Source organism: Hippoglossus stenolepis, chromosome 9 (assembly GCF_022539355.2).
Source record: "Hippoglossus stenolepis isolate QCI-W04-F060 chromosome 9, HSTE1.2, whole genome shotgun sequence".
In the NCBI taxonomy this organism is placed as follows: domain Eukaryota; kingdom Metazoa; phylum Chordata; class Actinopteri; order Pleuronectiformes; family Pleuronectidae; genus Hippoglossus; species Hippoglossus stenolepis.
The window spans coordinates 27,594,325-27,608,039 of record NC_061491.1 but is presented as its reverse complement, the minus strand read 5'-3'; the positions used below and the strand labels follow the sequence as shown (position 1 = coordinate 27,608,039).

Below are 13,715 nucleotides of genomic sequence, written 5' to 3'. Positions count from 1 at the left end.
GGCACGATTCCCACAGTCGAGGTGGAGAACTCTCCCACACCTTCAGCTGGAAGTCGTATCACACAGCAGATGAATGCACAGTGTGTGGACAGGAAAGGGTTTTCCCAGTTTGGTCTGGGAGAAGTTCACTGGCCTGCACGTCGCCCACAGCTAAACCGAATCTATCTCCTATCAGGGATATGAGAGCACATCCTGCAGATTACAGGCGATCATCTAGGGTCCCACATCCACAGCAAACTGTGTTTCCTGCAGATCTCACACTCTCTTCCTTGACTTTAGCCTCGGCAGCGCCTCCCCACAGACAACACACTGTAAGTGCCCAGTTCAATCTGCAGCAGGCCGGGGGACGAGTGCTGCCTGAAGCCCAAAACAAACCACTCAGTAAACCTGTGAGATCCACAACTGACAGAGATACAGAGTCTGACGCTGGGAGGAGAAGCATCTCCAGGAGGAGACGACTACAGACACAAACAAAGTGGGATGACGATGCTGCTGCTGCTGCATCATGGGAGGAGAGTGTGGATCAGACATCTTGTTTCAGTGGATCCTGTGACTGAAAATCTAAAAGGTTCTTCAGTAAAGACACCGTCAAACCTCTTTTACACCAAAATGAACAGATAGACGCAGGTTTTTGTAAACGTGGGTAAACCCACTTCCTTCCTCGTCACCAGTAGTGTGTTGCCCCCTGATTCTCTTTCCCCACCCATGTGGCCCCCCTGTGGCCCCCTGTGGCCCCCAGTTTAATGAGGAGCTGTTTACAGTCTGAATCCTCCCTGAAGGAGCAACAGGAGCAGATCACATCAATTATCTGTGAACAAAACAAGTCACAGCAGCGACTGGGAATCAATCAAAGTCACCGAGATCAAAGAGGCCCGAGGGTCTGCTGAAGACGACAGGAAGTCCAGATTCACCACATGAACAGCCCCCCCCCCCCACTGAGATCAGGATCCTGAGCAGCAGCAGCAGCACATCCTCTCGCTCCCTGAAGCCCATTCACTGATGTTGACTAATCTCACACTTCAGTATCACTTTCGATATGAAAGGCTGTTTTCCCATCAGCTCCCAGTGTGATGACCGGACCAACACACTTCTGCCTGTTCTCGTAAAACAATCGATACCAAAGCTCTCGTCTATTCAACTGTGTTTATTCAGCCGCTCCTGATGAGTCACTGAAGCGCTCGGTCATTTAAAGGGAGAAACACTAAATGCCTTTAAAAACATCAGTTTATAGAAACTATACATCTTGTGACCTTGTGATCAGTTTTTCAGACGGTGACCTTCACCGCCAACACGATCAATCTCACAATCCTCCCGTCTCGAGACCACGTCGGTTCAAGCCATGAAATCCAATCAACACAGCAGAGCCGAGAATCAAACAGCAGTGATGGTCTGTCCCTGCCCCCCCCCACGGTCCCTGTTCACCCTGTGTGTTTCTGTTGTTTCTCATCTCGTCTGAGTCTAAGAGCTCGTCCCACGGCCTGACGAACAGGAAGGTGAAGCTCCGATGTCGGGCAGCGGCAGATTAATGGAACCGCTGAGAGAGAATTAAACTCTTCATGTTGTTTTCATCTGGGGACGCTGGTCCCTGGGAAACACCGACCCCAAGAAGTAGAAAACACTTCAGGATGAATTCTTACAAGATGTATAAAGACGATAATAAAGTTCATCTCCAGCGTCTCTACAACTGCCCCCACTTCGGTTTAATAAACGTGAAACCTCACCATTTAAACTACAACGTTCCACTGAGGAACAAGCTTCATCACGGCCAAGTGGAGTGGAGCTACTATATGAAGACGTGGGTCTCGGTGGTTCGATCTCCAGCTTCACCTCCTCCGTCCTCCACCAGGAAGCATAAAGGACAAACTGTCCCTTTAACTTCAATCAAGCTGCACGAAATCGCTCACACATTTAAGTATCAAACCCAGGAAATGTGTTTTCTACTAGGAGGAGCAGCAACTAGTAACTAGTGGAAGTGATTTTCTCGAGGTTGCAGCAGCAGCAGGACACAAATCATCTGAAAGGGACAAATAAAACACAGACTCCTTGTTTCTCTCTTCTCATATTTCATCTCAGGCCTCAATGCGAGGAAGTGACCGTACAGTGCATTCACAGAAACTCATGAGAATACTGCACGGCCCCTTGTGATCAATGCAATCAGTCCAGCTTCATAATAAATCCTGCTCGTGACACCCTGGTTGGGTTTATTCCTCCCTGCTGCCTCCTGTTGCTTCCTTCCCCCCCGAGAGAGAGATGATCATTAACAGACAAACAGGACAATTAGAAGTGTGATACTTTAAAGTGAAATATTCATTAGTCAAATGAAGATTGAATGTAACAGGGTGTAAATTCAAAATAATCTAAATTATTCAAACTCGACTCATTATTACAACGTCTTATTTCCTCATCCAGCATGTGGGGAACTAGGGGCCGTGACTTCTTGTAATGTAACAGCTTACTCTGAACGATATTTCTCTTTTTCTTGATTGCTTTCTTACAGATATGGAGGAAATAATTGATGTGGGACCAAAAACTCAATCAAACTAAAGTGATCATACGTCTGTCGTGGTGTGATATGTTAATATACTGGTGTAGAGCGGAAGTAAAACAATACGCTTCAACATCCTCCTTAAATATGAAACTGCAGGATAAATACAAAACCATGAGCCAATTTAAATTCACATGCTGCAACAATTGTGTTGATGCTAATTCTTCTTTCAAATAGAAAACTCTATGAGGTCAACACTCACTTAAATTCAATCAAGCTGCGCAGCCTCATAAATATCTGTCATCTAAATCCATGAATCATCCGCTGAGATGTAAAAGAAACACAACTCTCACAACTTTAAATACAGTCAAAATAAATTCCCGTCTCCCCACCAACATTTCATCGGTTATTTCTTGGGAATGTTCCATCCTGGAAATGGACCTTTTTGCACAATACTGCAGACAAACTAACAAACAGTTGTTTAAATCAAAATGCAGAAGAACCAATAGAAAAGAAGCGTTCATTGATTCTCCGGTCAGCAGCAGATGGAAGGACCTGAGGAACTGGTCTCTGATGGTGAACAACAGCTTCCCAGCAACTCAATGACTGGTTCTGCTGCTACGTGGGGTTTCCCTGCTGTGACTCCGGCCTCCCACAGTCCAAAGACTCGGTTACTGGGTTAACTGGAGCCTCTCACTCGTCTGTGGGTGTGGATGTGAGTGGGTGTCTGTCACTTTACATTCAGGGGGTTCAACTGGCTCCAGTCTTGGACAACGTGAGGATAACTGGTGAAGTTTCAAAGCCGACCAGTCACGTCACCACATCAGCAACACTCTCTAACCCCTGTCAGACACTGGGTCGGTAAATATTCAATGTGCTCGTTGTTTCATATTCATGTATTTTAGACAATTTATTCACCTTCATAATATATTTTTCATACGACATGTTTCATATATTTATCTGACACTTATTAAATATTCAGAACCTGAGCAGTGATCGCTGCTCTTTGAAGTTCTGCAGCTATTTTGTCACATCAGTCAAAACTTTTCCCCGTTCATGAATACAGATCAAATCAATCATGTGATTACAGTTGCTGCCGCGATCCGACAAAAATCCAATCAGGATTTCCTTAAACTGTCGGGTAAATAATAAATGATCCCAATAATGAATAATCCTGCAGCGGCTTGTAGGACCTGTGTGTCAGCGAGGAGAAACTGAAACGCAGTTTGTGTGATTGCCTGAAAATACTTTGCTCTGTGAAAATCGTTCCATTACAGCATCAGGACAAATGTCTCCGATGTCAGATGAGAAAATGTAAAATGTAATGTTTGTTTGAAGCTGCAGAGAAAAGTCAAACCCAAAATGTTTTCTCACACATTGACAATAAAGGTATAACACCTGTGTGTGACCTTCAAATACAGGTGGATATACTGAGTATAAATGTATCTATATATATATATATATATATATATATATATATAGATACATTCACTTAGTCTTAAAGCTGATTAACTGTAATTAGTCACATGAAAGCTCAAGGACACAAGAGAAGGTTTCTCCTGGTGACTCATGAGCGTGAATCTCCTTCACAATGAACGTGACACATTCGACAGATGAAGAGTCCAAACTGGGTATTTACAGAAAACAGTCACAGCTTTAAGCATTAATAATCATAACGTTAATAATAGTAGGGGTGTGCTAATCGAAGACCACATGTGCGTAAACGATGCAACATTTACTGAACGTCATTCCCTGACTCTATTTCCCACACTTCCTTTTCATCGTCACTGTAGTAGTAGTAGTAGTAGTAGTAGTAGTAGTAGTAGTAGTAGTAGTAGTAGTAGTAGTAGTAGTAGTAATCCATAGAAGGAGCAGATGATGCTCGATCTTCACAGAGTTTTACATTAAATTCGAACGTGGTATTTCCCCCCACGTGCTTCGTCACATGAAGAAAACCTGCGGAGGCGACAGGAGCTTGTCTTTCATGAGCGACGCGGCACCAGGGAGTTTTTAGTTCCCATGAGAGAGACTTGGATGCTGCACCACGTGAAGACAGTGGAACTCTTTCACCACTTTTTGAAAACATGAGGAGCCGACACTGTCAGTACGACATCTCACAAGCTCGTTTGGGATGAGTTCCCCACTTGTAGCAGAAACAACCCAAGAGGAAGTCGCACAGTTACGAGCTTGTAACCTGCTTCACTCTGCTGCAGCGTGTCCTACCTTGCAGCTGGTAGTCCAGAGAAATGTCCGAGGGCCCCTGCAGCACGGCCGATCTGCGGTAAACCACGTGGACCCTGCCTCGGTCCTCCAGCTCCTGAGTTCCTCTCTCCAGAGGCTCGATGAAGTACTCATCGGAGTCGGTGCGGATCATCCCAGCCTGCGACACCAGACAAGGACAGATACAGAATCACAAAGTGTTTTACATCAGGTGAAAGGTGTTGAAAGGTACAGAAAGAAAAACAAGAATAAAACCTCTGAACACAGGTGAGGAAACAGACAGTTAAATGAGTTGAATAAGCAGCGAACCACGAGCGCTCATGGATCTCGGCGGTAAGCGGAGAGCATCTAACAAATTGGGTGCAACAGTTTGAAAGACACGGCCACGCAGGTTTTTCTATCGTGGGCTCGAGGAGCAGCCGGTAGTTTTTGTTCAGAAGAGCTGAGAGGCCGACTGGTCGTGTAACGCAGGAGGATGTCAGCGGCGTGACGAGTCTGAAGGTTGATGCCGGTGTTATAATACTGAAATCTGACTGTGATCCGGAGTCAGACAGAAAAAGGCAAAATAATTCTTAATGTCACATCATTCATGATCTATTCAGCGATGATGCTGAAGGTCACAGATTAAGAGAATTGTTGCATTTGGCTGTTTTTCCAAGGACGTTTTTTCTTTGTCAGTATTTAAATTGATGCAGCTTCATGTGAACTTCTCCAGTTCCAGTGACAAACATTGATACTATAATGATATATGGTATATCGTATATATTGTATATAACTATACAGCAACACAAACTAAGATCTGATCCAACGTAATATTTGTTCTGGAGCGAATCTGTTTCCTCGGACACTGATTTGTTTTGGGATCTCTCGATGTCGTTCTGATTCTTCACCTGAACCTTCGGTTGTGTTTACAATCACCGGCTGTTTACCGCGGCAGCCGCAGCCGCTGGTCAGGGAACTCTGTGTCATTAGCGACACATTGGGAGGAGATTGCTCTGTGTCGCTCCCTGCCAGACTCAGATTTCCTGCAATATGAAGCCAGTCATGTCCGTGGGTGACGGGGCGGGGGGGGATACGAGGCACGACGCCGCTAACACAATGAGACTCCAGCAGACTTAGTGTAAAGCTCATCATGTCTAAATGATGTGGTGAAGCCGGCGCCGCACGCCTGAAGCCTGCATCCAAACACACAGCCGCCGGTTGATGGAATTTCCACTTTGCTGAACCGTCTGCTGGTGTTTTCTGTCATTACGGAGCCGGTGGCCTCTGCAAACAACTGAGAGCCTCAGAGCTGTGTGAGTGTGAAAGGTAAATCTGGACAATCTGCTCATCTGGGCAGCGCGACACTCAGTTCGATCACCTGCAGCATCCAGTCGGACAGGAGCAGCGCTAATCAGTCTATGTTTAACAATCCCGTTGGTCCATTGGAGAGCGGGTTGCCTTGGCAGAAAGAAGCCGGTGTGCACCTGTGCAGAGACAGAGCCACCTCTCACTGGGCTCCAGAGGAATTTGTTCCAGCTCGTTTGGTCGCTCGCTCGCTGGAGTCCGGCTCCTCGGCTGCAGCCCACAGGCCGTCCCTCGCCCCGGCCTCCTCACTGACTCTCTGTTGCACTGAGCACATATGGTGCCGTGCAACCAACATGCACACTGAACTCTTTTCCAACTCCCACAGTCCCCGACGAACCAAACCCCCACACCCTGTCCTAGTTACATGCCCTGCTGCCCAGGCTACACTTTGAGCTCTGATTTAAGTTTACATGTCGTATTGAAATCCTGCTGCCATTAAAAACCCCACGTTCACTGATCGATCAGTCTGTCATCGGAATAAGAGTCAAAGCCTCAGCGTCCAGAAAAGACCTGCATCAGATTTCTCCTGGCTACACGACCAGTTTACATCCAGCCAACACGTTCTCACCAGGTTATATTTAAGGTCAACATTTTTACAGTGTGTGTAATTTCAAATTAATTTACGCATTTGAATAAATACACTTTACAACTGTCTCCAATTCATATTCTGACATAACACATGTAGAAGAAAGAATAAATAACCGTGGGACAGTTTGAGCAAAAACACAAGTGATGATTTTTCAATTTGCATTTAAATTGGAGGGCCCCTCTCGTCCCTGTGCGTCGCTTATCGACGGTATCTGGGCGTTTCACCTATGAAATAACATTTCTTCACAGTTGATATCTTCCGACAGGTAAATAAATTGGAAAATGGAACATGGCTGCACGGTGAAGGTTCCTGTGATCAAGCACATGTTGCTTTAGTGATGGAATCACGACGACGCTTTAAATGAACGTCAGCGGGGAGGAGAGAGAGAATCTGAATACTGGAGATAAGAGTAGATCAGAGTACAGCAGGACGCTCTGGTCATAGTCAATGAATCTGACAGCTGCAGGTTATCTGACAGCAAAGGGACGAGGAGCAGGAGGAGAGGAGGAGAGGAGGAGGAGAGGAGGAGAGACTGTTGACACGTCCTCCGTATCGAAGGGAACAGCGTCTCCTGCAAAGTGACAGATTCTATTGATTTGAATGGTTTCAGATCAATTACACAGTTACCATGAGACGGTGTTTGAGTTGTGTAACAGATAAACTGAACCAGTTGCATCAGCGATCTTTGCAATTGTGATTTTCATTGATTTCTGAGAGAAACGTTCATGGATGTTGATGAAGAATCATATTTAAGGATTGATATCTATGAGTGTGTGTAACTTTTAACGGACTGTTGGGCCTCGGTGGAGGTTGGAGCTCCGCTGAGTGACAGACTAGTTATAACGATAACGTACCGGCACCATGTTTTTCCTCCTCATCTTATCGTGCATCGTGTAATTCATCTAAAACCTGCCGACACAGCTCAGAGACAGATTTGAGATTTTCTATATGTCAGCATATGTGGGAGCTCTGCTACAGATTTTTTATTTCTAATGATCAATTCTTCACTGGCACCAGTATAAAAAGAGGAGCTCAGCAGATTACCCGTGTAAGGACATCCTGTCACTGTACCCCGAGCTGCTCTCCCGCCCCGTCGACTCCTCAGCTCACAGACAAACAACGTCGCCTCGGGAGACGAGTGACACGTCCACGAGCAAACCTGGAGGCAAACAGCGTTTTCAAATTAAACCGAAACGAGCAATGAACAACAGCCACGACGTGATTCACTGATCCCGTGAACGCAGGAGGAGACAGAGAGAAGAAAGCCGATCGCCTCAGACGTTAATGGAGTCACAAGCCGCAGATGTAAATCTTCAGGGAGGTCGTGCTTCAGTTAGGAAACGTTATTGTGAAACATCTCTTCTTGAATTAAAAAGAGCGGAGGTTTGACTCTCGTGGTAAATTAAGATGTAAGTCCATTAAAGGGCCTTCTGGCGTCGTGCATGAATGTAGGAGATGAGACATGTTGGTGTCACTCAAAGCTGCTCCACACAAAGACCCCTCACTTGGTTTGTAATGAAGATCTTCCTCAATACAACAACTGACACGGTCATTGCATTATGCAGATTTAAAAAAAAAACTGGGCCAGCAGCGCATAACGAATCAATATGGTCGAGATCAATGGTTTCCAGAATCTCTTTAAAAGATAAGACTTTGTTAATCCTGTAGAAAAGCATCATCCAGCAGAAACCTTTGTTACAATACAACGAAGGCTGCAACTAATTATTTGTTATAATTGATTAATAATCTAATACCGTCAATATAAGGTCTGAAAATAGAACAAATCCCCTGTTTCATTTAATCTAAAAACCACTGTGCCGTGTTCCTGTGATTGTAATTTGTCGTCTCGATAGAACCTGAAACCACGTTAATGATAAAACTCTCACGGTCTCTTTGTAATGGACATTGGACAAGAGGGGACATTTCATCCAATCGTGACCAAATCAACCCACAATCATTGAAAGAGTTTTTACTATATTTAGACGTCAGAGGTGCACGAGCTACACACTCTCACAAACACACTCTCAAACACACACTCACAAACACACACTCACAAACACACACTCACAAACACACTCTCACAAACACACTCTCACAAACACACTCTCACAAACACACACAGATTCTCTCCGACGTGAAGAGCAGAAAGGGAAACTGAAGTGTTTCTTGTCGTACTATGTTAACGATCAGAATCTAATTACCACAGCGAGAAAAACACACTTTCATTTGTTTGCGTTTTACTTTTGCCGCAGAAATATGACGAGTGGTATTTTTAGCTCTGCGGTCCCTCGGCTGTCTGGTGCTGCAGATCATTGTTGCTCTGAACAGAAGTCGAGGCCTCTGGGGGGGAAATGATCCAGATCTGCAGAAGGTTTCATTAGAGTCTGAACTCTGTAGCTTCTGGGGGGGAGGGTAGCAGCTGTAACGGACCGTCACCGTGACCTCACGTCCGTGACACAGTTCTTACGGATCCGTCTCCGGTCACTGTGGCTTTGAGCAGAGGACAGAGGAATGTCTCTGAAGCCTGGGCTGCACACATCTATTTTTGGGCTATTTTTTCTTTTGTTTTATTTTTTTCAATAATCAGACTCATACGGATCCAACTAAAGATTTTATCACTTTCACATTTCAATTCCTAATCACTCAGGGACGTTACATAAATCCACCAGTGGTATTAAAAGCTGCGAATCACCGGAGAAGAGTCTCAACGTCCTCGTCTGTGTGAGAAATGAAGACGAGACAATTGATGAAGGAATAAAGGAGTGAACTGTGGACTCCGTCTTTTCAAAAATGAAAATTCCTTCACTCAGGAAGAACCCGTCTCGTAAACAGAAGCGATGTGGACGACTGCTGCATGCGTCAGTGCAGGATGATGATTGTTTTACCTGCAGTGGTCTCATGTAATTATCTGTCACTGACAGAACTGTGCAGCCTGAGGAGGCCAGCGCTCAGCAGAGTGCAGGGACGGACCAGGTCTTTACAGGGCCCTGAGCAGCTTTTACTTTGAGGGGCCCCCAACACCTTAGTGCCAACAATACTACAGATAAAGTCGATGATTCATCATTCACACACCTAACGTCAATCAAACACACCTTTTATTGGTTTTATCAGTTGTGGCTGACGTGTGACGGCTGCAAAATAAACTAAATAAACAATAAGAACACGAAGACGCACACTCACGCGGAGATGTGAGGAGTCAGCAACGGTGTCAGGTGATGTAAACGTGATCACGTGGAGCTAATACGTCACTTCCTGTCTGCTGCGCCCGGCTGCTCCACCTCTCACCTGAAGAACGTGGAGGGTTTGATGCTGCTGTGAACGCGTCCGTGGAGAAAACCTTCCTGCTGCGACGTGCACGTGAGAGAAGAGAAACTCTGGAGAAACTCCGCAGCCAAGTCTCCGGATTTTACCCGCAGGTCAAGTCTGAAAACAGCTCATCGGTCAGTTCCCCCACGCTGCAATCGTTGAGGTAAGAAAGTTGCATGCTGTTCATCCAGTTCGTTAATCGTGTTTTTGTTCACATGTATGAGAACAAATCCCATTAAGTCTATTGTGGGGCGGCTCAAGCTCTCTTGGGGCCCCTCTAGTGGCCACTGGGGCTCTAAGCAGGCGATTCTTCTGTTTATGCCTCGGGCGGCTCTGCTCAGAGGAATCATCCAAAAATACAATAATGTAAATGTAATGAACCTCCTCCTCATTAGTGGGGTTTTACAAATCGAGTGATCCACCGATATATTTAAAATGAGCAGGAAAAGAGTTACTGAAAACACAAAAGAGCAGAATCTCTGTTAAAGTGTGAAGATCATTCAGAAAGTTCCTGTGCAGCTCGACCAGTTTAATAACTATTTTAGATTTATATTTTAAATGAGCGATTCGCTGCCACGCTGCTCCTGATGATGTTCTAAAGTCAAAATCTTAAAACTGGCAGCAGTGACTCCGTCGTCTCGTCGTGATTCTCACAAAACTCCCTGAGAGCAGATTCCTGACGCTGTTACTCAGGAACGTTTTTAATGTGTTCATTCAATAACTGAGTAAAGTTTCCGCTCCATTAAACTACTGAACGCGGCCGACAGATTAATTTCATCTGTAGCACTTGACGGACTTCACGTGTGTTTCAAGGCTCCAGAATCGATGCTCATCCCTGACCTTAACTCATCTGCTGCCGTTCGGCTCCACACGGAGTCCTGCTCCACCGTCTGTGACCGCTCCCGTCTGTTATTTAATCAATGATGCAGGTCATTTGCTTCAATATGATGGAAGGCGATGGCTTTAGAAACACTTGCAGTGGGCTGTGGGGCATCTGAGCTGCAGCGCTGGCATTGATTCCCGGCCACTTGCAGATTGACCTCTGTATTCCGGCCTCTGGCGCAGCCCACGGTGTCTGATGATGGACATCAGACACTTTCTGTAGGACAGAGCTGGAGGAAAACTGCACAGCTGCAATAAGAACAATCCAATGCACCATGCAAGTCAACATCGTCAAACCTTGACTCGCTGCCTCTGATCCATCCGCCCCCTGACAGACGATGGCCGAGCTGCCGTGCAAAGCACCGTCCTGACCGTTGGGAGCATTCTGGGCTTCACCGTCTTGCTCAAGGGCGACCGGACATGTGGACGTGAGGAGCTGAAAATCAACCCACCCACCCTGTGCCCTCTACCTGCTGAGCACACGCTGATGTCAGGACGACCTGGATGTAGTTTTTGTTTTAAAAGTTTCAGGACTAATTGAGTAATTGGGTAATAAAGTCCCGAGTGCTCCACACTGAATGAAAGGACGGAGATAAAGTCACAAGGTGCTGCAAGGTCGTTAAAATCTGATTCACTGCACATTTAATTAAAACTGCCTCAAAAAGAACCCACACACAAAACAGGTGAAAGTCCTAAAGTTTCACCTCAAAGGGATCTGCTTTCTCTATTGATTTAAGATTTCATTTGATCTGCGGCATAAAACAACAGTTCACTTTCAGGTGAGCTGATGCTCGGACCAGAGCATGCATGTGATTACCTGATGAACAGATGCACACAGAGAACTTCCCTTCAAACTTATTCAAACTCCTAGAACACAAATGACCATCCAGGCGTCTCTTCCTCAGACAGAGGAACATGCGTCTCCGGGCGGAGCGAAGGTGAAACGTCTCCAAGATGATTATCTGGCTTCGCTCCCGTAACGAGAGGGAGAACTGTGAAAACAGGCGAGTTCACGACGACACGTTTGTTTTGTCCCCCAGCGCTCGGGGGCCTCCGCTATCCAGAGCCGACAATGGCAGGTGTCTGATAGAGGCTCAGCCAGTTTGTACCTAAACACAACCCTCGAGAAAAGAGGGATCAAGAGTCCTGTGTTCCATCAGTTTAATATCCCCAACATCAGCCCCGGCCAAGCAGACAGCACTCGTCTGCCAACAAAAACATATGGGATTCAGCTGAAGGGCTCCAGTTTTTCAAAAACAGTCTCTTTCAGTCTAAACTTCTTAAGGAGGTCGGTATGAACGTGCTTTCGTTTAGAAAAAAAAAAAAAAAAGGCTGAGGTACTGCAACGTTGAAAAAAGGTCTGGATTCAGCCGGTACACTGCCACCTTTCACCCTCGGTGTTGTTCAAAGGTGTGTTTGCTTTCAGAAATGTGAGCAAACCTTCGTCATCGTTACCTGCCATTTTCATCCCCAGCCTCTAAGGAACTTTAAGGGGGAAAGAAACACACAAGTTAATTTCTTGCGCTTCGCAAACGGAGGCACTGAGAGGCTTCGCACCCTCGGAGAAGAAGTTCAGTGTAATTCAAGAGTGTTTAACTTCAATAAATAGAAGATTTCGAGGGTTAGAAAGTTAACGTGATAATAAATCTCTCACCTCCGATGTTAAACCCTCAGTGCGTTTCATTTTCTACACTCTTCAACCTCAGATGTGTTAAAAGCAGAGTTCAATTTTTTTTTAAAGAATAACATATTAGCGAGTGAAAAACAAAAGGTTCGAGGGACGATGAGGTGAAGGGGAGATTCTGCCGGGTGTCGAGGGCAGAGGAAGGTGAAACTGACTCAGAGTTCAGGAACAATTCGACAATTTATTTTCGGTCTGTCTTTTTGTGCTGCTTCACCGAACAGAGCAAACATTTACCGACGGCTTTGAGGAGGCGGCGAGGAGTCCGCGCTCCACCTAAAATAAAACCTCACGCCGCTGAATGGCTCTCAATGTCCACCTGAAACGACAACAGAAAATGTGGGCTCCTCTTGAGTTTATATAGGTCATGATTAAAAAGGTTTAAACACATAAATATCAATAAAAAGCTCCGGGACGGCGCACAGAGCTGAGCCCTGCGCTGCTGAGGGGAGAAGTTGGAAGGGAAAGCTTGGCTCTGCACTTCTCGCTGCGCCTCCCCTGCTGCACCTCAGACCATATACTAACAGCTCTGGGGTCAAGCCTCTGCAACAAGCCTTGGCTAAGTCAACAAGGAACATTAAGAACTATTAGTGAATAAAACTCTTGTGCGCGACTTCACTGCAAAGAGGAACTGGCTCACTTTCTTTTCCTAATCAAAAAGGATATTTTCTTTGCTTTTTTTTCTCCCGTCCGCTGCAGCTCAGATATGCGCTGCACTTCCAGAATGCGCTTTTATATCTGCGGGGCCGGAGGTTCAGGCCACTGAATGTTGTCACTCTGCATGAAGCTCCGCATTGTGAACCTTTCCTTCAGCGGAGGAGTCACACAAGTCAACGCTACGCAGCTGTTTGGACTCGCGGAGCGTTTTCGGTTCAAACGTCTCAAACAGGCAGAGTTCTGCTCGGGAACGATCATCTGACTGATGCATTACCCATCAGGCCTGCTGTGTGTTTACACTCGCGAGCTCCACACACCACAGACACAGCAGTGCCTCACCCTTTTGGCTGGCAGGGCCGATTATGCAACATGACACACATTACGAGGTGGCCAAGTTTCTGCAGAGCCGCTGGCGCGGCAAAGGTTAAAATCAGCAGTCAGACATCCAGTCTGTGCTGTTCCCAGGTCAGCGCGGTGTTTGTCTGAATCCATCAGTCCGTCGGACGCTCGTCGGTGCATCTGCCAAGACTCGCTGAAAAAACCCCTCA

At 46.0% G+C, this 13,715-nt stretch overlaps 1 protein-coding gene across 1 annotated transcript in view; it reads right to left on the bottom strand.

Annotated features, from left to right (window-relative positions):
• Positions 1-13,715, bottom strand: part of adamts3 (ADAM metallopeptidase with thrombospondin type 1 motif, 3) — a 104,687-nt gene that overhangs the window by 76,363 nt on the left and 14,609 nt on the right. Inside the window, exon 4 of the mRNA XM_035166136.2 lies at positions 4,709-4,865. Coding sequence (XP_035022027.1) covers positions 4,709-4,865 — 157 coding nt within the window. The remainder of the gene's footprint in view (positions 1-4,708; positions 4,866-13,715) is intronic.